The sequence below is a fragment of the Struthio camelus genome, chromosome 16 (assembly GCF_040807025.1).
Source record: "Struthio camelus isolate bStrCam1 chromosome 16, bStrCam1.hap1, whole genome shotgun sequence".
Taxonomy (NCBI): Eukaryota; Metazoa; Chordata; class Aves; order Struthioniformes; family Struthionidae; genus Struthio; species Struthio camelus.
In genome coordinates this window covers 22,639,574-22,662,497 of record NC_090957.1, presented here as the reverse complement: position 1 = coordinate 22,662,497, position 22,924 = coordinate 22,639,574, and the positions used below count along the sequence as shown (strand labels likewise).

The window sequence follows — 22,924 nt, the reverse complement described above, 5'->3', positions numbered from 1 at the left end:
TTCCATGTTACTTACCTTGGGTGCAACCCAAGATATCGTTTGCCATTGAGAAGTGTAGAAGCTGTGGCAGCTAGAGCAGGAGTTCCCTCATAAGCCATTTGTTAGAAAGCTGTGCAGCTGGCAGACTCTTAGGACTAGCTATGGTGGGTTTTGTTCTTAACATATATCTGCTTTAGGGACTGGGTACACATGTATATCAGACTTAACAGGAGGTAGGGACTAGTAATATATTGGATAGTGCATCTGACTGCATCTGAGTCAAGATCAAGCCCAAGGCTGACTTTGGGCTAATCACTTCCTCACTCTATGCCTCAGTTTCCCTATCTGTAAAATGGAAACAATGAGACGGGCTTCATTGGTAAGGTGTTTGAAGTTCTACAGTGAGAAGTGCTGAATAGAGAGGAGGGCCTTATTTTTACTAGAGATGCCTGTAAGGGTGGCAAACGTCTCAGTGCTAGGAAAACAAAGCAAAGGCAAGAATAAATAATGGTAAAGACATGGAAGGCCAGTTCCCAAATCCAACATTTTTAATTCATGGGATTGTAAAATTGTCCCTTGCCTTCCTCTTGCTCTAATGGTATCTCCCTTTTAGAGGCACTGCTGACAAGATTCAAGTGCCCTATTAATGCCTTCGAAAGGATCAGTTCATCATTTGCAGGTGTGACTGGGTGTTTTTCTTTCTCCCTGTGGCTTACACCATTGGGTAGGTGATGACAAAATAATTAAGCTCTGAGTCAATCAGGTATTTGAACTTCTTGTAAATATCACGCAACAGCCGATCCTCCTCACTGGTCTCTTGTCGGGCTGTGTAAATCCTGACCTGTGTGCATGAATGGCAGTCATGTCTCTCAGATACATGGCTCAGCCATTGAAGCTGGTGGCAATAGGAAGCCACTGTGACTACTAAGGAGTCTAGGAATCTACTAGTCAAATTCCCTGGTTTTGAATCAGAATCCTGAGGTCATTACTCTGTTTTCAGTCTAGACTGAGTGAAGACTCTGACTCATCTCCTGCCAAAGAATTTTTGGGGAGAACAAGGCTCCTTTTGCCCCCAGAACTGATGCATCCCTGGGATCTGCATAGATCTGGGAGGACTACTGAAGTTGGAGTCCAGCAGGCAAAGCATCATGAAAGCATGGCTTTCTCTAGCTACTGTTGTGGCCTGGCCATAGTTCAACACAGCATCCTTATTCAGTGAGATGTGTTTATATCCTTGTACAATTTAGTGGGATTCAACCACATGCTTCAAGTTAAGCATAGACCCAAGCACTGGGCCTACAATGTGACCAGGGATCCCTAGCTTGAACTGGGAGGTGACAAGGGACCCTTTGCCTAGCAAGGACTTGTGGAATAGTTGGGGCCGGTTAATAAACTTTAACAGTATTCTGTTCATGGCTGAGTAGGTTGAAGAGACTCATTTCTGTTACCAGAACATGTTAAAATAGAATATAGGGAAGGTGGTTATGTTAACATTTCCATAAATGACCTTTCTAAGGGGAAGGAGACCTCACCTTTCTCTGGGTATAGGAGAGAGGAAGAGAATGGGAGTTTTGCAGCACAGATTCTTACCTTTATGGTAGTCAAAATGCATTTCTTCTCTGCACGATTTTGTAGAAGCTTCTCCATAAAGGTGACATTAAGAAATGCCCAGACTTTCAGAAAAAACAACCTCTTGCATGATAAGATGAGCTGTAGCAGCTCATCGTCCAGCAGTTCATGGTCATTGTTTACTTCAAGAGTTAATTTCTTGAAAAATAAAGAGCACTGTTAGTACTTGTGCAGCTCAACAAAGCTTATTATCAAAAGCAGCAATAATCAGAATTCCATCAACAAGAGCTTCACCAAATTTTACAAACAGAAGTGATTGTCAGCAGATCAATGTTGTACCTTGGCATCAGCAGAGAATCCTTTTTTTTTTTTTGGATAACAATAGTATATACTATTATAATCTCCACTTTCCCATTAAGATGGGAATCCCTTGTGCATTACACACCATTCTCAGAGACAGAAAACTTTCAGTACCATCCAGAAGTTGCAGCATCCACAGCTCATGCCATGATATTATTTCATATATCAGAAATTATCCCAGATAAAAAATAGATCCAAAGACAATTTCTAGACAGCTTTACAGATCTGCGGTGTTTACTAGAAACTCTGCAATGCAACAGAACTTAAAGAAAGCTGTCAGCAACCAATAGTTATAAGGCCATCTGCTTCCATCAGGCATGCACAGGATGGTGCTCATTTACAAGGGTCAGCTTGGCACAACTCTGGGAGGGCTAAAGTGCCTTGACATGGGCAACAGTTAATTCACATATGCTGTGACATCTGTACATTGCCAAAACGGAGCAAAACTGTTAAGTGTAGGCTGAGGCAGCCTACAGCCCTGTAAACAAACAAGGCGTATAGAGCATTTTCTTCATATGCGGATTTCCCTACAAAAGGACAGATTTCAGAAAATATGAAAGGATAAGGAAGTTATCAGTTACTAAACTAGTATAAAGTTGCAGGTCAAGGATAGGGCCAAAGCTTTCTTGCAAAATGACATGTTCTTGAAGTGTCAGAAAAGGGCCTGAAAGGCTCTTACTGATGATATTACATCCACCAGTATTTCAGGTGTTAGCATTTTATAAGGGCAACGTGACATTAGACTGACATTAGCAAGAAACAGCATGATGAGGCTTTTAACTGGACAAAGCTAGTTACCGGCACTAGAGTCTAGCTGGAACACTGGAATGGCTGGCTCTTATGAAATTTCCCTTCTGAACATTCAGCTACAGTGGTCAGGCATTCCCGTTGATGCCTGCCATTAGGCAGAAGGCCTATATAAGTATGAATATTTGCTGAGCTTTGTGATGTTACAGTAAGATGTCACTACTGCTCCCCTACCTGCAGAACATGCCTGTAGGCTGGGAGAAGGTTGATAAGAGTAGGTCTCATTGTCCAGTCTGGGTCACTGAAATAGCAGCTCCGTAAACTGATGCTCCTGACTGGGATCTCCACTAGCAGGATCCTAGCTAGATGATCATGCTTCATGACTCTTTCAAAGAAGAAGTTCACGTTCAGCCGTGGGGCTCTCTTGGCCAGGTTTGCCCATGACATCCCCCAGACCACTTGCCCATGAGGGTCATGGATATGGCATTTGATATTCAGGGTACAGAGGGAATGAGCGCTGTGCTTACACAGGATGTCTAGCAGTTCATCAGAGATGCAGTTGTAATTGAAAGTCAGGATGACCAGGTTGTGGAACTTGGACATAGCTTGGTGGAACAAGGTGCTGCTGTAGATGGGGAGGTGGAGACTAAAGAAATCTTCAATATTGACTTCAGATATAAAGCTTTTGTTTCTCAAGTAGCTCAGAGAATTCAGAAGCTCGCAGCCTTCTTCCAAGGTTACTCTTGCTCCTTTTAAGTTGAGATAATCGAGATGTTTGCTCATTCTTTTCAGGAAGGTTCCTAAGTTCTTGATAAACTGAGCCCTTACCATGCTTTTCCAGACCACGCGGTCTAACTCCAGGTGCTGGATGCTCAGGGATACCAGGCGGCTGTTACATTTACCCAAGTGTGAGAGAAGACCTCTCATAGTCACTTGAAATTTTCGGGTCAAGACAGCATTGTAAGGATTCAGTAACTTGATTTCAAGGTGCTCCAAATACTTGCCAAATTTCTTGACATACCACAGTGCAGTTTCAAATTCAAATGTGTGTGCCCTTGATGGTCGACCATTGAATGTGATGGTTCTGGTTCTCCAGAGGGATCCCGAGTACATGGCCCGACTCCATTTTTTACAGACCAAGGCAGCCCGAGATCTGTCCCTGTCATCTAGCCAACGGAAGACATGCCTTAGACAGACATCAGGTAAACCAGCCCAGCAGCTCTGCTCAGGGTCACTGTCATCTTCCATTGAGGAGACAGTTTTTGACTTCTTTTCTGTGTGATGAACCAAACCTAGATGAAGAAAGCTGTGGCTAGATTAGTTGTCATTCCTAACAGAATAAAGTCTTTCAAGTGAAAAGCTAAAAGATTGCTTCTTTACATTCAAAAGCAACAATCGTTCCTTTGCCTCTGTACTCAAGCCGTCATGATCAAACAAGCTCTTGGGTCTAAATTGTGGTCTAACCTAAATCAGGAGGAAAAAAGCAATGCATGAATTAAAAAAAAATCATAGTAAGAACAGAAAACACATCTTTGAGCTTTTCGGCCTTCAGTCTAGCTAAATAGTCAAGTCACAGCCTCTAGACACCTTTGGTAAGCACCACTTAAAATTCATGATGGTTTGGGGCCTGATGCTCAGCTTCTAAAAGCATCCTCTGCTTTGGGCTGTACAAAGATGAGCAATAGTAAGCAAAACTAGCACAAACGACTGTTTTTAGCCCTCTGGAGTACCATGTTCACACAGGATGTCCAGCAGCTCATCAGAGCTAGATTCCTCTCTTTTCAGTGGTACCCAGAGACAGGACAAGAGGCAATGGGCACAAATTGAAACAGAGGAAAATTCATCTGAAAATATAAAAACACCTTTTCACTGTGAGGGTATTTGAACACTGAAACAGGTTGCCCAGAGAGGTTGTGGAAACGCCAACCTTACTTTGCCTATTCAAAACTCAACTGGACACAGACCTGGGCAACCTGCTCTAGCTGACTCTGCTTGAGCATGTGTGGACTAGATGCTCTCCAGAGGTCCATTCCAGCCTCAACTATTCAGTGATTGTTTGTTTCTGTGATACTGCACCATGATAATCGGAGGTAGTACCCTGCTGAAGATTATGGTACAATCACTGTTTAGACTATTAAGCAATATAAGCTATCTTATCGTATGAGTTAACCACTTACTAAGTTCAAGTAGGATATTCAGGCTGATGAGTCAGGAGACCAACTGGGTAGCGGCAAAACAGGTAAGTAAACAACCACAATGCAAAAAGTTACCAGTTCTGCTCTCCAGACTGGACTGTGTAAGCACTCAGATCCCCAGGCACATTTCCAGCTCTGATCTTCTGCCTCCAAAGTTCATGACTTTGTTTTCTGAGCCTCCTGCTGCCACCCGCCCTCCCTCCTGCCAAAGTTCAGCCATTGCCAGGGAGCAAAGATGCCTCACCTTTGCAAATGCAAATGACCTTTGTGATGTCATGGCAAGTGAATTTATGCTAGGGCAATGAAGGAAGAAAACCAACTAGTGCAACGTTGGCTCAGGCTGAGTTGAAGGCAATGAAGATGAAAAGCAGAACTGCTTGGTAGAACCTTAGAAAGAGAGAAATACAGGCGAGAACCTGCAGACCAGGCACAGACTGTATGTCTTGCCCTGTTCCTTTTTGCTAACCAGGTAATGGCTCAAGAAGCTGAGCAATAAAACGGCCAAAAAGGGAAGTACTGAGGTCCATATCTTTTCAGTTATAAATTGCAAACTTCAGCTGCAAAATGAAAAACTAGCTCCCATTGTTGTCTGTTAGGCTCTTGCTTTCATCAGCACGTTTAGCAGATCAGGCTGACTACCACTTGGCTCTGTCAACAGCCAAGGGGCATGGAAAACTTGTGCTTTGTTTGAACTTTTGCAGAGAGGCAAAGCTTCAGCATGCACGCACTTCTCATCTCTATGTTGCACAAGTCTTACTATGTCCATTGGTAATGTCACTTTTGGGGATGAAACTGGAAAAACACCACCTGACAGTTTTCCACACTCTATCCCAAAATCAAAGTTCATTGGCTGGCAGCACCCAAGAAGATGCCCACTCAAAGGCTGCATTGAGGTAGCAAATTTGAAACAGATGGAAACGACAGAAGCACCATAATAAGATGAAGAAAACCTGCAGTTCCCCTGAGAGCTTCCTCACGACAGCAGTCAGATATTTCCATTTTCATTTTCTAAACATGCTTGAAAGTGCAGGCTGACTGCTCAGTAACTTTGGCATGCTGGTTCCTTTTTGGCTTATGATTTTTTTCCAGTCCTATATTAGCTCGGCACCAGAGCACATTCAATGCATGTTATGTCTATTTTTTGGGAATTTTTTTTCTTCTTTCTTTCTAGCATCACTGTAGATCCAAAGCCCCAGCTCTCAAGGAGACTTCCCCACTACCCTAGATGCTGAAGACAGGGATATCATTGCCACTGAAGTTCACTTCTTGTGTTTAATTTCCCCACACAAACCCAACAATATCTTTGTTTGGCATAAAACTGTCAGTCATTTAGAAAGGACCTAATTTTGCCTGTCCAGATGGAGACTCCAGTAAAGTCTTAATATACTGTGGATCAAGATGCAGATGGCAGCTGAGAAGACCCCAAAACTTTCCCTGTTTGGGGGGGGGGGGACGACACAGCTACAACTATCTGCAGGCTATGAAGCCAATGGGCAGAGGGAAGTAGAACAGCATGCAGGGTTGTAACAAGGAGAAATACATTGCTATTAGCAGGGGACATTTACTGAGCTGTACTTGCCCATGTTGTAGTGCATGAATATGAAGGGGTACAAACATCACCACTTGGAAATTTTAACCCATGGCGCTTATAAAATCATAGAATGTATGATTTCCAGCCAGCGGTGGGACACAAGAGGCATCCCATAGCATCCATGGGTCAGCTTCCCCATGGCTTGAGGTTCAGTGTTAGCTAAGCAATTGTTTCTAGGTATCAGCCCTGAGTTTAACTTTGAAGTAAAAGAGGAAAACAATATTTGGGGGGAAAAAAAAAAAAACAGAAGCTGCTACAGCTCTTTCCAGAGCTTTTTTTTTCCCCAGGTGAAAGTGTTTTAAAGATGTCTTACATACTAATTTTCCTCTGGGGTAGGATTAAAAAAGAATCCCCACATTCTCTGTGGCCTTTCTCTGCTGCCTGATCTGCTACGCAGCACACCCCATGCAATTTCCAGTTAAACACCGGGCAATTGAACTCTGTATCCTTCCAGCAAAAGCTGTATAAGCCTATGGAGGAAAAGATCCACTAAGACCTCGGCCCAGAATTAATACTAGAAGCAACAGGAAGGGTGGCACGGGTTCCCAAGTGGGCACCCCAGCCTCTGAACGCTTCCGCCATCCTTGCCGGCACGCCTGCTCCGCTCCCGCTCCCGCTCCCGCCTCGCCCTCCCTCCTCACAGCGCCCGCCGGCGGCGCGGGGGGAGGGGCCGGGCCGGGCCGGGCCAGGCCGCACCCCGCAGCGCCACAGCCTGTCACGCGCCCGCGCGCGAGGCCGAGCCGCCCAACGGCAGCCGCGCCCGCGCGCAGCCAATGGAGGCGGCCCGGGGCAGCGGCGCCAATCCGCAGAGCCGGAGCGGGCGGCGCGCGATTTAAACGCTGCGGCGGACGCTGGGCTGAGGTGGCGCAGGCTGGTCTCGTCCGTCGGTCGCTGTAAGTACGGCTCGAGCGGCTGCCGGAGAGATCCGGTCGCGGCCCGTGTTTCCTGGCTGGCGGCCCTGCCGCACGACAAGGGAACCGAAGACCCGGTCTCGGTCTTCTCTGGCCTTGCCTTTGCTGCCTCTCGCCCCTGCGGTTTCTGCCGTCTCTTGCGGGTGAAATAATGTTGTCGCCTGAGCTCGGCCTCTGCTGCCGCGCCGACCCCGCCGCGGTGCGGAGCCGGCTCTGCTAGCGCGGCCGCGGTGGCTCAGGGCTCGCGCCGTTCGGCCGTTCGGGCGGCCCTGCCCGCGACTCTCCGCGGGGAGCTCAAAGCCAATGCCAGTTAAAATGGCGAAGACGGCATTCAGCGCTTGCCTTCCTCAGGCCCTGCCGAAGTAGTGTAAACTGCTCGGATGAGGTCCAGGATGGTCTCGCTAATGCGAGATGCGTGTGCTGAATGTTGCCTGTGTGCCAGAGATTAGTCTAGAGATGTAAGCGATCTCGGAGTGACCAGTGTAACTGCAGAAAAGCAGCTGGAACTAGAGAGAGCAGCTGCATAAGGTGCCTGGCTTAAAAGTTGTGTGTGGTCTCAGCCGTGGGTTCCAGATGACCTGGTGTACCATGCTCTGTTGTGCAATGCCAGTCTGACAACAGAGCAAATGCAACCCTGGAGCTGGCTTATCCCTTCCCGATGTAGCACCTCAGTAGTACTTTCCAGCATAAATTAGTCAATAGTAATTATCAGCTTATCAAAAGGAAACCTGATAAACTGTGGTTATTCTAGTCACAGAATTTGCTGGTTGCCTGATTACTAGCTGCTTCTTGTTTCTGCATGCCAGAGTGCACTGAAGATGCTAATATGCTAGACACCTTCAAAATTAAAAAATTTCAGTATGCATTATTGCTTTCCTCACAAATAAGGACACTTGTGAGAGGTGGAGACAATCCTGGAGATCAGGAATGGTAAGGAGAGAAATTAATAGGCTTTCATAGTATGCAGCATACCAGTAGTAGAGACCACCCAGCGTTTTACTAACAGTACCTCTAATGTGTAATGAAGGTTTGGTAAGATTAATTCACTCTTAACTCGGACTGCCAAAATGCATTTGGATTTCAATTGCTTTTTAGAAGTAACTCACTAGCAATATCTTGCTTATTACCTAGTGAAAATTGGGAATGTAAACTATATCTAGATTATATAGATATGTGTGTGTGTATATGTATGTGTGTATGCATATATATGTATATATATAAATAAAATCTAGGTAACAGATGCCAAGCTCTTCCAATTGATCTCATCTGCAAGTAACAATCCTAACCGCTTTCAGGATATGTGTATACACAATTGCAGCTGTGACTTAAGAGTGAACCTTCAGCTCAGGTGATGTCTCAGGTGGGAGACATTAGGAGCTGTGCAAATTTGTCTGATATAACTAATGAAGCTAAAAATTTGGGATGTGGGACCTCAGTCTGAGACACTAACAAAAAACTTGCAGTTAGAGAGCGTTTTGCCTTACAAGCTTGAGTTTCACAGCTTATCAGGTCTGTCCAGTGTAAAATGCAGTGTAAAAGATAAAATCTTCTCATGGATGTACACAAACCCAGATAGCTGTGGAAATCTATGCTGAGCTCCTTTAGGTTCCCAAGTAAAAGTCTGCTCAGTTCTGGTTTTGCTGTATCATGCAAATATAACCAAATATATTATAGAACCACTTCCATTTTTCCTTTTCCACTCTGGTGTATTTTGCTCTATTTTTTTCTCTTTCTGATTGCTTTAGATATACACTTGACCAAGAACTGGAACAAGATGGTATCTGTGCTCCAAAACGTCAAGACGACAATGGGCTGGCGGAAACACCAGCTTCTAGCTGACTTCAATGAGAATGAGAGCCCTGTGCCTGACAAATTCAAGAGAAAGGCTGCTCTGAGTTCTCTCAATACCATACGCATGTCTCTAAGGAAGCGAATACCTTTAAAGCAAGTAGAGCCGAATTTCCATGAGACTCCAACTTGGGAAAGTCTAGAAGGAAAAGACAAGTACCAAACTCTCCAGAGTATTACAAGAACAGCAAAAAATGCTTTGGGAACAGTGTCCCAGGTACTTTGTCTTTGCAGTTGACTGTAGGTACAGTTTAGTTCTGACTTTGTCAGTACTAAGATTTCTGGACGCACAGCATGCTTTATGCCAGAGATCCTACCCTATGCACTGAACAACATAGTGGTTGTCTTATGGCAACTGGTAACTAGTAAAATCTTTCATACCTTTGCTAGGCTATAGACAGGCAAGTTATGGATCTGGCAGGACAGGGAGGAAGGCAAAGAAACAAAAGAAATGTGAAAAGTAGTTCCAGCAGTATGTTCCTTTTCTTACTAAAGAAACCCCTTTCCCCTCTCATAACTCATGTATGACAGAGCAGCCCTCAGAAGGAAGAAGGTGGGAAGAGACTGCCATGGTTTACAAAGAATTGTTTCTGAGAAACATGTAGATCTTCTGATTTTTTGTCTTTCTTTCCCTGTACCCGTACTACTTATCACTAGCGCATTTCCCCTTTATAGCCAATCTAAATTGACAAAAGCCAGTAGATGGTAGCAGGGCAGCAAACGCCAGTTTGCTCTGCTCTTCCTGTTGGCAGAAGCCTCTGATTTTTGTGCACATCAATTGTGTTAGGGACCCTAGCTCTTTGCTGTACAAAAGCAGCAGGATCTCTCTTCTACTGCCTGCTATAGTCCTTGACAAGTCCCAAAGTTTAGGGGAGCAAATGACTCCTCCAACTCAATGGATACAGCAGGATTGAGATGTGTTCATGCTAAGCTAAACCTGATGTAAGAACAAGAGCGAGGGATTCAGCTTATGTTCTAAGTCTTTCTAGTTCCAAACTCTAGGCTGATTGACTTCATTTAGCATGCTGTATCTACCAATATCTGTTTCAGAAAATACAGAAGTCTTGCCAAAACCCAGTACACTCACTAGTGGCCTTTCCAGCTGAATCCATTGCCAGGAGAAGCTGTGCAGCCAGCTCTTCCAAGAAGCGAAACACTCCACCTCGAACTCCTTGCCATAAGGACAGCGTTACTCCAGCAGCCATTTCCAAAGGCACCCCAAGATCCAGCAAGAGAGCCTTGCTTGGGCCAGCAAGGGTGACAGAAAAGAGAGAATGGAGGCATTTCTCATGCTGCCTTGGCAAAGATACTGTCTCACTCCGGAGATCCAGGAGAGCAGCGGCACTAAAGAGTCCTTATTCATCACCTTCTGCCAACAGAAAGATGTATGTCATGCTCTTTTGTAATCCTTATTGCTTTTTTTCATTACTGTGGTTAGAGTATGTTGTAAGGTGAAAGGCAAGACATGAAGGCTGCTATCCTATTCCATTAAAATGGTGTGCTGTTAGAATGGTTAAAAGAGTAGTGATGCTCTTGTATAGAGAGGGACTGAATGCTGTATAAAGCTGAACCATGAAACTTCATTTTGTGCTGTGAAAAGAGCGAGCTTTGCCTTTATCACTTTCCCACTGTGTTTCTCAGGATCAGTGCCCATCTGACTCTAGAATACACCCGAGTTCTTTGCTGATGCTGTTCCAGTACATTGCTGTGGATGCGTCTTGCTCCTACTTAGCACTAACTTTCCCAAAGCTGCTGTTTGTATTGCAGAGGTACCCAGAATAGCTCTGCTTATGCCACGTTCTTTACACAGGATAGAGAGATTCCCCTTGCCTCAGAACTAACACAAACTAAAGGGTTATGAGCTAGGAAGTGCTTCATAAGGCATAGATGTTTTCTCTTGGTTGAAGTCACGTGAGAAATGTCAAAGCTAGAAGCTGAATCCAAACCTCAAGAATCTGAACCCAGTGCTTGAACTGAAAGATAGCTGTCTTACGGCTGAAGGGAGATGTGACGTAGCTAGTCAGTAGCTAGCTAGCAACTATGCTAGAGGCCTGAACTTCTCTGAGTAAAGTCTGGAGATAACTAGAGCTTCTCCTGTAAACACAGTGGGTTGGGTAGTATCACCTAGTCAGTAAGTCCTGTTTGCTCTTTAGTAATGACTATTCTGTTTGCAGAGAGTTTGACTGCGAGTTGGACCTAGTCTCCTCAGGGATTCGTCGACTGAAGCATCTCTCCCAGGCATTTGATGATGCCGTTGTGCGAGAAGAGAGGTAAACACAGCTAATTATTCCCCCAAAATTTGACAGCAGGCCACTTCCAACTCGGGAGTTGCCAAATGCAGGCTGCTTGTCCCTGTAACTCAGGATGAGGAATAGCTGCAGAACTGTCTCAGCTGTAACGTAGCATGACCTTTCTTTCTTCAAGACACTTGCACAGTTTACATCTGCAGTTGGACTTGCAGATTCACCAAAACCTGACAAATGCTCTCCTTGACTTCATGTTTCTTGCTGTGAAAATCAGATTTGTCCCTGCTAGAGGCACTTTTCTCACTGTGTGAGAAAGGTACTTCCCTGTTACTGTCTAAAAGAAGTGTCAGTCCAGGCTTGGCCAAAAAAAAAAAAAATTAATTTTAGAGACTTAGCTATCACTGGTGCCTTATGCCTTTCTAAGAAAAGGGACGTTGTCCTTTTAGGTAGCTTTATGTTTACAAATAGTCCATGGTAAGAATAAGTCCAAATTTAAAGAATGCAGAACCCTCTTGTACAACACTTTGGCTCGTCTGTGAGGATGGTAGGCTGGTGTGTTTGTAAGGGTTATGTCACTGAGAGTTAGATATATTGCAACAGTAAAAACTGAAGGCCAGCAGCCTTGACATCAGGGCAATTCCTTAAACCCCTTCCTCTCTTAGAACATTTGATGTCTAACATTCAATAATTAAATGTCAAGCATCTAAAATCCTCTAGAGATAGTTTAGAATTAAGTATTTTTCTAGAGTACTTCTTTGCTAAAGGCATTAAAATACTGCATAATTCCAGAAATTCAACTTTTACCAATGGGCCCATTCTTAGATAACTAGATATGATTATAGGTTAATTCCTGTATCAAGTTAATGATCATATCCATTGAAAGTTCACTTAATTCTCACTCCTAATGTTCTCCCATCTGTTAGTGATATGACAGTTTCTCTCATTCGTAACTGAAGATAGTGCCAACCAGGTAAAGTAGTTGTTCACTTACCTTGACTATATCTGCATGCATCTGTGTGGAGAAAACCTGCTGGTTGGGGGGGAGGGGGGTAAAGGGAGGGAAAGGGTGAGAGACAGACATATTAACTCATGCTTTTTTGAAGTCTTACCGTACGGTACCATAGGTTTCTTTCCTTGTGGTTCGTAGGTGCTGTCTGTCTCTGCTACAGCAGATCATTGTATAGTTATCAAACTTAGCATCAATGCTGCTGATTAGAGAAAGTTCATGGGTTCACAATGAACCACAAGTTGGGTTTCTGTACAAACAGCAGCTTTTCTCACCTCAGAAGAGAGAACTACTGGTACTAATGTCTTTGTCACTTAACCTCAGTTCTCACTCATAACTAATGAAGATCACAAAGCATGACAGAACAAACTATTACCCTGAGCCTCCTAATTTTACAGCTTCTTTCTGTTCCATCCCTGGCATCCTCTTAGCAGTAACAGTAGTTGGTACCTGTATTGCTGGCATTTTCAAACACAGCAATTCCACCTGAGTGGATTGGGAAAAGGAATTCTTTACTATAAGCTTTTAAATATAACCTCTAGGATCAATTCATTGAAAGCTTCCATTAGCAGGTTTTCTGTGGGAATGCCATAAATGCCTTGATTATTTTCACCGAGATCTGGAATGTGCCGTTTTTTAAAATATTTTCACCCATTATGTTGAAAGATTTTTTTTTTTTAAAGGGAAATTAGTACCCTAAATAGCAACAAAGAAAGGTGTAAGAAGTTGATTTCTGTAAAATTGCATTGGGGGGGGGGGGGGGGGGGGAATCGAAACAACCCCCTCCCCCACTACCTGGCAGCGATTTCAAGTGCTTGCTTGAAGTCTTAGTGATGTGTGCTGCTTCCACTGAGCAACTTGGTCCAGTTCAGTTCTCCTGCATGAGTAGACCTATATAATGTGCTCTGTCACTAGCTGGTTTGTAGGTTGCCTGTTGGAAGAGTTGTAAAGTAAGCTCATTTGGAGGTGCCCTTAAATTCTAGCACATGATTTTTCGGTTCTGGTATCAGTTGCCATGAGTTTTAGCGTTACACCTCCCGTTTCACCTTTTTTCTTGATAAAACAAATCTTGATCTCAAACTGAGCCAAGGTATAGCTAGCTGCCAGCTCTATGCATTGTTCCAAGGTTTCCATGGTAATGAATTAGACCGTATTACAAGAAATGCACCTGTTACTAGTTGAAGTATTACACTACTTAGTCTGTGTTACAATCAGATGAAGTCAATCTTCTTGACTTCATGCTGTTAATAGCAATCTTGTTCTCTTTTACAGGCAACAAGCAATATCAAACTACAACTGTCTGATGACACAGAACTTGCAATCTCAAACTCCCTCAAGCTATCAGAAGGCGAGCAAAGAATCTCCATCAAGCAGTTTGTACTTAGACAAAGATGGCTAAAATAGTGTTTTTTTCCGAGCATATATGAAGGAGAACTTTGTATAAGACTTCAGAAGGTTCACTCTATGCTTTGAACATAACTGACTGCTTTGAATAAGCTATTACTTCTAGAACCTTTCTTGACAAAGCAGCTCAGGTCTTCCTGTCTCTTCTTTTGCAAGTGAACAAGGGAATAAAATCTGTACTACATAATGTGTTATCTCCTACTGAGAGGAGGGACCATCTTGAATATGACTTGCAAAAGGCAGAAAGTATTTTGAGAGGCTTAGATTGAGCTGACCAGTAGGGATGGCCAGAGTAAGGGCTGCTGCTCTATAAATGGTGATTATAGGCAAGACCTATTCAGATGTTCCTCTGCATAGTATGGGTACAGATCTATTAATCTTCAAGGTCTAACAAATTTTTATACACTAACAAACCAAAAGCCAGGGCTTTATGAAAGCTAAGCTCAAGTTCAACTGTAAGTTAAAGGAACAGTAAATGGCTTGTTTGAATTCTGATGAAAAGTGTCCTTGCCAAGGCAATGGGCTTCTGTAGAACTGCTCAAGCCACAACAATCGAACCACATTAGGACTCTAACTCATGGCTTAATGGTTGCTATTAATTAGCCTTATTAAGACCATTTGAAGTACTTCTGTTCCAGATGAATCAGAGCAGCTTTGCTTCATTTCTTACTGCTACTTTAAATACTATCTTGGCAGTAGAGTTAAGCATTGATTTTAAATTATGTCTGTCTTTCAGTTATACACAGAAATCTGTTACTACAATTAATATCACCTCTTATAACTAATATTATTAGCTAATATTATAGCACAGGTATTCTACTTGAAGTGTACTAAGCATTTGATACTTGTATTTAACTTCTAATTATTTTTTTAAACAGTAACATTTGTTTGATGAGCTTTTTTAGGGAGGTTATTTAGTTAAGTCTTTAGAACTAAAGCAAAGACTTCTCAAGCTTCTAGAATTCAACACCAGGGCTATGTTTTCCATGGTAGCAGCTTTGTGCAGGCTTGTTATCTTTTAGTTCTAGAAAAAGAACCTTTAAACAGAAGATTAATTTGGGAAACTTGCTATACTTAACATGGGTACCTTAAAAAATGTTTATTTGGTGAAACTGGAACAGCTAAAATTCTAATGGTATTAAGTAGAAATATGAGAAGCAATCATGTTCAGTTCTGATATGAGTAACTACTGATTTTTAAACTTGCTCCTGATTTTCTTGGTTGTCAAACTGGACTGCTTAAAAAAAAAATACAGTAACAGTTGTGAAAGATTGGAAACTCTTGCATAAAAAAGCCCTGACTTCTAGCACTTCTGATGTGTTGGGAGAGCTTTAGTTTCTGTGTTGATTTTACTTTTTTCTTTTTAAAGCCTATTTTTTCCATATAGAACAATAGCTTGAAGTTCTTTGCTTGTACTGATTTTACTCTTATAAAGCTTTCACAAGGATGCTGTCTCATTATTTAAATATTCTCTTATACCCCTTTTCCCCTTCAAAAGGGGTGTTAGAATTCAGAGACTGACTTTTATTCAGAAATCTAGGTCCTATTCAGATAGTCCTAGGCCTTAAACAGCCTCTATACCACTTCTACTGGCTACTAAAACATGCATGTGAGGATATAAGACTTCCCACCCCAGTGGTAAGAAGAGCCTGTGACACTTTTTGCTTAAAGGCAAAGATTTTATTTAAGTGACTAATTTGTTATAAGATTTTAAAAAGCAGCTCACATCAAAATCTATACCAGTTGTAAAAATCTTACTGCTTAGTTCATATTAAATCATATTGTACATTTTTTAAATCTTTACAAGGTGCAGCCATAAGAAATATAAACATTTGTCACCATATAGAACCTTCTCACTGACAAACAATATTTAAAAGTATATACTTAATAAAACTATAGACTGAAAGAACATGTACAACTTCAAGTCTTCTCACAGCTATTCAGTTGTAAGTAGCCTGCCCCTGCCCTCCCCCACTAATAGAAAAATAAGATATGCAGAAGGCTTGGGGTTCTGTGAGGGGGCTGCCATTCTGAGCCCTACATACCAGTCATCCCAAAAAACTCATCCTTAAAGCTTGCAGTCTTTATAGCACTGGGACATAACTTTAAATCTCTAGGATCCCATCTCCCCAGCATCTTAGAGTAAACCTTCTGTCTCACCTTTTTAAGCTCTGTCCATCTTTAATAAATAAATGAACTGTCAAATTTGCGTCATGTACCCCCTTCCCTCCCTCCCTCAATATCCAGTTGTGAAGCTACCTTACTGGGATAAATATAAATAGAGGGTAACCTGTTATCCCCTTACCTTGGGCTTTACCTTTAGCTTAAGCTAAAATGGAGGGAGGGAATAACAATTCCCGATTTCAGTCCCAGAGTTCATGGCACAGGATTCCAGCTGCTCCAGGCCCTTTATTATTTCTGGAAATTGAGCTCTTTTCTTGCCAAAAAAAAAAAAAAAAAAAGGTGTGTTACCACCTCCATTTTAAATGGGGATTGAACTTCAGATCTTCTCCAGGAACCTAAAGTTATACTTGAGTGATTAAACAGCAATTAAGTCAAATTACCTTGTGGAAAAACTACTCTTATCTGCTGAGTTAAAAACATGAGTCATGAGGAATCATTGCTCTTACAGAAGCTGAGAGGAAGTAAGTTGTAAAGTTTTGTGTTTAGGGAACTCTATCTTGTACCCTCTCCCGGTGAGGGTCGAAAGTGCCACTTTCTCCCCTGCATATCTGAAATGAACAATTCAATGCAGAAATTCGGAATTCAGACCTCATGTTTCAAGTTCTAATCAGAAAAATAATGAAATCACATGGTGTACAATCGCTTCCTCTCCCTTATTAAACCCATGAGCTTATTAAAACTGACCATAAACTAATTTAGTGTTTCTATAATCTACTTACTTACTTTTCTGTGGCTTAAATACAACAGGGGAAAAAAAAATTGAGGAAAAACCTATTTTTTCAGGAACAATTGTTGCCCTTAAATCAATGACTTTTAAGTTGTTTTTTTTTTTAAGGCTTTTTAAAAAGCCTTAAGACAAGGAACAATATAGAAAGGAGGACAAGTTTCATTTTTTCCCTGTTAAATTTATGCTGCGAAGTATATGCTGCTAGTATAGGTCTAACTATTGGGGATTTGCTTAAATACACAGGTAGTACTGCCCTGGCCTGAAGAGAACAATGTGGAAACAGGACAACTTGTTGACTAATCATGACAAAAAAAAAAAAAAAAAAAAGCATTTTGCAGAATGGTGGAGCTTCCAGACAAGCATCATTATTCTGCTTATTGTAATAGTAGATTAAGCTGTGTACATTTTTTCCTCTATATTTTACTGATAGTTCAACTTCTATGTAACCACTGAAAGTTGTTTTTTTTTTTTTTTTTTTTTTTTTTTTAGCGATAGCTTCCTTATCTACTAAGGAAATAGAAGTGATCTGTAAGAAATTAAGACTCCATTTTCACATAACCTAATCAAAATGGCAGCTGACTCATGAACCCCAATGAACGAGAATGATGATTAATGCCATGTCATTTTTACATCTGACAAAATTTTATGCTGAATAGTATATAAACCATGCCACAAAACTAAACAGGAATACTTTGGTCAAGCAAGATTCTGTTCCAAGAGCACTAGTGTAGGCAAACATTTTGTTTTAAACATTTGTTATTCAAAATAAGCAGATTTGGATCAACGTTACTATTCAGGTCTGTGGAATATTTTGCACTCTTTTTACAACGCTACCTTTTTTCAAACTTACCTAACAAGACAACAAAATTGAACTAACAGCCATTGTAAAAAATGCATACTGGTTACACATTTGCTGTGAAAGCCGAACCAAAAAAACTTCATCATCTAATGTGGCTATGAATTCAGTAGCTACACGCACACACAAGCACAAAATACACCACAGTTGTGAAGGTGTGTTTTCACAATATCTCAGATAACAGTCCACCACTGCTATTAATCACTGCCATATTTTTTTTTTTTTTAAACAGCAATTAAAAACTGGAACCGTAGCAAAAGGGCAGAGAAATATTTAAGTGTGTCTAGTAGGTGTGGCCTTCCCTGTGCATCGACTTGTACTACTGCTTCAACACCCACTGGAGTAACAAGTTTAGCGCTTTAAACTTTAAGTTATGCTTCCTCCATTCCACAGGTCAGAAGAATATGTGCTTTTTTTTGTGTTAATCAGACTGGAGGCACTAAAGGTGCTGAAACTACTGATGGGGGGGGCTAACCCTGCATTCCTTGAGAACCCACCATTTCCCTGACCTCTTTGCTCCGTATCCCCTCTGTGCATGCTTTAACGCTTTCCTAGCCTATAAAGTTCAAGACAGTGCTGAGTGCACAAAGAATGCAGACATGAGGACTGGCAATTAAAGAAGAAAAAGATTGTGGGATCGAACTCAATCTCATAGCAAACGGCCTGTTTAAGAGCACTGATAATCCTTTGGTGAAAGCTTTAGTAAAACTGATATCCACTTGCAAACTGAATGACCATGGACTGTTAACATGCAGTTTTGTGTGGACAAAGTGTAAAGCTGACATTCTAACAGGAAGGAAATGTTTTAAGCCGTAACAGGGACTGAATTAAATGGTAAAACTAGTGATTCATTGGGCAAACATCAGGGATCACCCTGAATATAACTGCAAAAAGCTAGTATTTCTACATGCATGAGGTCCCAGTTTTCCACTGCTACACTAGGCTGTTGCACTGCCAGCCTAATTGTGAGATGTCAAAAATCATAAACATCTCTTTTGTACTATCACCGCCAACAAAACTTGTGTGTCAGTTTAGTAGCAACTAGCTAGTGCTTTCAAAACAAATGCCTCTGTATCTGTTCTTTCAGAACATCAGTGCTTATTAGCATGAAGCATTAAACTCCAACTGTAACACCACGTAAACTTCATGCCTGTAACACTGTTTGCAAAAATGCTTATTTGTAGGCATGTGATCAGCAGATAAAGCATTCTATCCCTGAGCAATAGAGTAGTGTTGGAATTACGTAAAGGCCACGCGAGCTCTCGTTCATCTTAGGAAATGAAGTCAGGGAAAATAGTTTCAGCTTAACTTCAATACCATGTGTGGAAACTATTAAATTGTTACCATTTTAAAGCATGCACACAGACTAGCATTTATTTTACTACTTAAATGCTAATACTCTTAAGAGAAGCACAATGACTGCTGTAAAGGTGACCCACATATTAACAGAAATGCACAAAACCAGAGCTTTCATTACATGGTTTCCTGCAAAATGAGGACTTAATAACCCAGGAGATTTCTCCATTCTTGTGTTCAGACTCCACTTCCTTTAATGCCCATCACAGAATTCCACACAGATCTCTTTTTTCAAAAAAAGGAGTGGGTCTTGCTTCCACAGTAACTTAAACTGAAGAGTAGATTTTGGAGTCTCGTGACTGATAAGAGGTAGACAGCAATAGCTTTGAACTTTGTGGCAGGCACAGTGAATACTAACAGCAGATATGCAATACACCCAGTGCTTTAAAAAAAGTAATTTCAAACTTTGCAACTTATGTTGCCTTTTAGGTACCCTCCTTAGCAAATTTCAAATCTGCCTAGTGAATTCCTCCCTTGTAAACCTTGGGTTGCCTTGCCCGTTTAAACCTAACAAGTAGGAGCGTGCTGGAAATAGCTATATTCCATTGGGCCTGCCCATGACAATTGCTAAAACCATCTGCCAATTATTGTGGCATCAGAAAAAAAAGGCTGCTCCTATGACAACAAGCAATCACTTTGCTCTGAATACATAAATTATGTATCGGTCAGAGACTGAGCTACTGTATCTGGTCTTTTCACAGTATGTACTCAGGGCATTTTGTTGTTGGCACCTGCTAGAACAAGGTACATTTGATAGGAAGAGAGCACAGAATAAACATCTGACATGCATCTTTACTACCTGGTTTCTTCTTCCCTAGACCAGCAGCAGGAAAACAAACTCAGCACCACAATAAGTAGCCTTCACTTCATTATCATCTTGTCAGCTCTGGCACCTATACTAGCAGTGAACTGAACAGAGGAGATGGAATCTGCTGTCTGGTATAACTTCAGTAATCTCCTAGCTGCAGAGGATAGGAGAAGAAACAGGTTATGGATCAGAATAAATACAGTGGGCCAAGACAGAACACAGAATAACTATTCCAAGTTGTGGGTTAAAGAGCTGAGTATGACACGTGGCAGGGGGAGGGGAGGGGCACATGTAAACCTAAAGATTACTTCAATGCAATTTGTGGAGATCTTTTGTAGCTAGCTGACTTGGTACCAGAGTGTAAAAAAATCCAGCCCTGGGTAGTATGTTCCTAATTAGTGAGAGCTACCAAACTTTTCATACCTTTCCTGAAACTTTAGCTGAGTTTATCCCTCCCCTTAAAGGAAGTATTATAAAACCAAATCACTGATGTGCCAGAGATCTTTCTGTAAGTTTGAGTTAGATTTTAAGCATGACTCCAGAGAGGAGGCAACTTTGGCAGTCTTGCCAAATAATTGGCTGAAAAAAATATACCAGAGATCTCCATTTATAAGATACTTTGCTGCCTTTTAAGGCAAAAGCCACATCACTATCCCCTCAAAAAAGCACAGAAACATTTGGGTGAACAGGGAACACAGAATAGTTTTACTTCTGCAGTTGTCGTAATAGTTTTCCATACAATCCCTGGTTTGTTTTACATGCCAACTTTTAAATGGCTAACGAAGAGGTTTTTTTGAGAGACTGTTTCTATTCCAGTTACAGACTAGGAAAACCTGAAAGTGAAAACAAAAACAAACAAACAAAAACAAAAAAAACCAGAGGAAAACAAATCCCCTATTGACTTCAAACTTTTCCAAGATTACCAGTCTGGTTTTATTTTTTAAAGAAAAGGTTTTTCTGTGCACTTGCAACTTCACTGCATGTTTGGAAACATGCTTAAGTTTAGTTCAGTCATGAAAGTTCTCTTGGTGAATTTAATTCAGCAGAAGTACTTGCACAAAGAATTTGAAAAAAGCTATGTTACACTAACTACAACATTTACTTTTGAAATACTACTGCTGAGTGAAATTTTCATACAAATTACTTCTAGTAAGTGCATTGAGGAAGCTGAGAAAAATTTAAATAATTAGCAAAATGTCTATTTGGCACCTGAATGTTGGCATCTCCTTTCTTTGAAGCTGAAAGGCTGTATTTTAAGTGCTACAGATTGTCTTGAACAAAACATTTGCTATAAAGCATGAGAAGGTAAAAAAATTTACCCATAAGAATTCCATTATGATCTACTACTTTTTTTTTTCCCCCCTCCAGTGTAAAGATTCTAGTTAGAATAATGAAAAAAGGGATTGCTCCAAAGTTTGGCAATCCCTTAGTAAAAGGGCTCCCTTTAGCTAACCATCTTAGGATCCATGTCTCAGACTGAGACGATCAGAGCCCATCTCCATAGTTGGAACAGTCCACACATTTTGCACAGTCACCAAGTTCCACAAAACAATGTGATCTTTGTACATTTTGCACATCACTTTGTATACAGCAACACCAACTGCTTCAAACTGCAGAGACATTTCTTATATGAAGCATTTATGATTTGGTTCAAAAGTGGACTTCTACTTACTTGATGTCCAGCATCTCACAAATGAGTGCCCATGTTGGTGTCTGTTCACCAATACTATAAGCTGAAAGGAGATCTTGGGTTTAAGGCACCCAAAGCATTTTGCCGTATAAATCCTGACCAACCATTATTGCAGTTCCCATCACAGCTTCCCTTGGAAGTGTATAGCCTTACTGAAGGTGAAGCAGCAACAGATACAACTATTTAGTGTTTAAAGTGTAAGCTTTCGCTCTAACCTATAGGACCTACTGTCTATATTGTTTCAGGTGCAGCTAGTTAGCTGATATCACAGTCCTTCCTTTGAGTAAAATCAACCTGCTACAGCTTTTTCTCTTATTGCACGTTTTATTCTCTCTCTCGTTAAAAAAAAAAAAACAAACCTAAGACATTTCCTGTTACTGTGATGTTGAAACACTTGCAATAGTTTTAGATTATTTTAAAGTTTCCCAATAAACATATCAAAAGCAACAACTGGAAGTTCCCAGGTTGGTGTAAGAAGGCAGATACCAGAGGAGGGAAGACGCTGAGGTACAGGGACACCCCCTCCCCCTACCCCCCCCCCCCTTAGTTTGAAGCTGTCTAAATGCTATCTTTGAGGCATGCCTGAAAGTTTAATGGAGTGCACCCAAGATCTGTATCTCCAAGCTTTCTAGGGGACAGACTCAAATTTGTGAACTCCACCTCGAACCCATGCAATAGAGGGCAAATGCCTGTCATGATCTTTGTCTGATTCAGGCTGGCTCTGGGCTCGCTCTGGTTTAGGGTTGGAAGAAGGTGGGTCAGGTTGCTGTACAGACATAGTCCTGCGGAGATGGTTTCTCTTGCGCAAAAACTCAGGTTGGGAGTGGAGGCCAAAGCTGCCTTTTCTCAAGATCATCCTAGAGTTGTTCTTTTTGGGTCGTGAATGGAGACTGAACTCCAGTGAGGCCAAGTGGGCTGCATAACCTTCACTGAGGAACTGAAATAGGAAGGAAAGAAAGGGAGAGACAAATTAATCTATTAACTGTAATATGCAGTAACCAAAAGACAGGCTCCATACTAATAAGTCATCTGCCTGGTTAAACTTGCTGCCAGACAGGTTTCAACAAACGCTGACCATAGGTAATGGAAAAGTACAGAGTACTCTTTGCTATTAAGCTAGATGAGGCCTTGCTTTTGGATAGTCCTTCCTATAGAGAAGGTGCCTCCAAATTTAATAAAACTAGTTAAGCTGGAGGAAGCCAAACTGCAGTCTGCTGTGAACAGAATAAAAAAGCCCTTCAATCAAGAGGAATAAATGTTGTCCTTTCCCGTGGCTAAGCTGCCTTCCTTCTCCACTGGTCCTCCAGCAGGGAAACAGGATGTTCAGAGGAAGGAAAGGACCGCAGCAAAACAGAAATCCACTAGGATGAAAAGACTGTGGAATTTCAAGCCACCTCACAGTCTTAAGAAAAAGATTCTGCTGGGGGTATATGGCTGAAAGACCCCA

General features: G+C 41.7%; 3 protein-coding genes across 19 annotated transcripts in view; 1 reads left to right on the top strand and 2 right to left on the bottom strand.

Annotated features, from left to right (window-relative positions):
- Positions 1 to 57: 57 nt before the first annotated feature.
- FBXO39 (F-box protein 39) lies at positions 58 to 13,718 on the bottom strand. The gene is made up of 4 exons (XM_009680866.2): positions 13,248 to 13,718; positions 2,890 to 4,119; positions 1,570 to 1,746; positions 58 to 820 (listed from the first exon to the last, which is right to left on the bottom strand). The coding sequence occupies exons 2-4, from the start codon at positions 3,901 to 3,903 to the stop codon at positions 692 to 694; spliced, it is 1,320 nt and encodes a 439-aa protein (XP_009679161.1). The 5' UTR covers positions 3,904 to 4,119; positions 13,248 to 13,718; the 3' UTR covers positions 58 to 691.
- On the top strand, positions 7,155 to 20,073 carry PIMREG (PICALM interacting mitotic regulator). Of its 2 annotated transcripts, XM_068910148.1 has the most exons (6): positions 7,155 to 7,334; positions 9,098 to 9,417; positions 10,251 to 10,585; positions 11,375 to 11,470; positions 12,370 to 12,416; positions 13,725 to 20,073. In XM_068910148.1, exons 2-5 carry the CDS (start codon positions 9,127 to 9,129, stop codon positions 12,398 to 12,400), a joined length of 753 nt encoding a protein of 250 aa, XP_068766249.1. In that variant the 5' UTR covers positions 7,155 to 7,334; positions 9,098 to 9,126; the 3' UTR covers positions 12,401 to 12,416; positions 13,725 to 20,073. The 2 variants fall into 2 exon arrangements, with proteins under 2 accessions (XP_068766249.1, XP_068766250.1); XM_068910149.1 differs by lacking the exon at positions 12,370 to 12,416 and having other exon boundaries at positions 7,176 to 7,334.
- Positions 16,300 to 22,924, bottom strand: part of PITPNM3 (PITPNM family member 3) — a 163,666-nt gene continuing 157,041 nt past the window's right edge. For all 16 annotated transcript variants that reach the window (XM_068910126.1, XM_068910131.1, XM_068910127.1 and 13 more), the window contains one exon: positions 16,300 to 22,414. In XM_068910126.1, coding sequence (XP_068766227.1) covers positions 22,106 to 22,414 — 309 coding nt within the window. In that variant the 3' untranslated portion in view covers positions 16,300 to 22,105. The remainder of the gene's footprint in view (positions 22,415 to 22,924) is intronic.

What these genes read in the sequence shown, in the direction of transcription:
- FBXO39 (XM_009680866.2), bottom strand. Translation starts at nt 3,903, where the DNA reads ATGGAAGATGACAGTGACCCTGAGCAGAGCTGCTGGGCTGGTTTACCT. An exon ending in CCTACAGGCATGTTCTGCAG is followed by an intron (nt 1,747 to 2,889) that starts GTAGGGGAGCAG and finishes TTATTTTTCAAG; the next exon opens with AAATTAACTCTTGAAGTAAA. An exon ending in GCATTTTGACTACCATAAAG is followed by an intron (nt 821 to 1,569) that starts GTAAGAATCTGT and finishes TCATGCACACAG; the next exon opens with GTCAGGATTTACACAGCCCG.
- PIMREG (XM_068910149.1), top strand. Translation starts at nt 9,127, where the DNA reads ATGGTATCTGTGCTCCAAAACGTCAAGACGACAATGGGCTGGCGGAAA. An exon ending in CTTTGGGAACAGTGTCCCAG is followed by an intron (nt 9,418 to 10,250) that starts GTACTTTGTCTT and finishes TATCTGTTTCAG; the next exon opens with AAAATACAGAAGTCTTGCCA. An exon ending in GCCGTTGTGCGAGAAGAGAG is followed by an intron (nt 11,471 to 13,724) that starts GTAAACACAGCT and finishes TCTCTTTTACAG; the next exon opens with GCAACAAGCAATATCAAACT.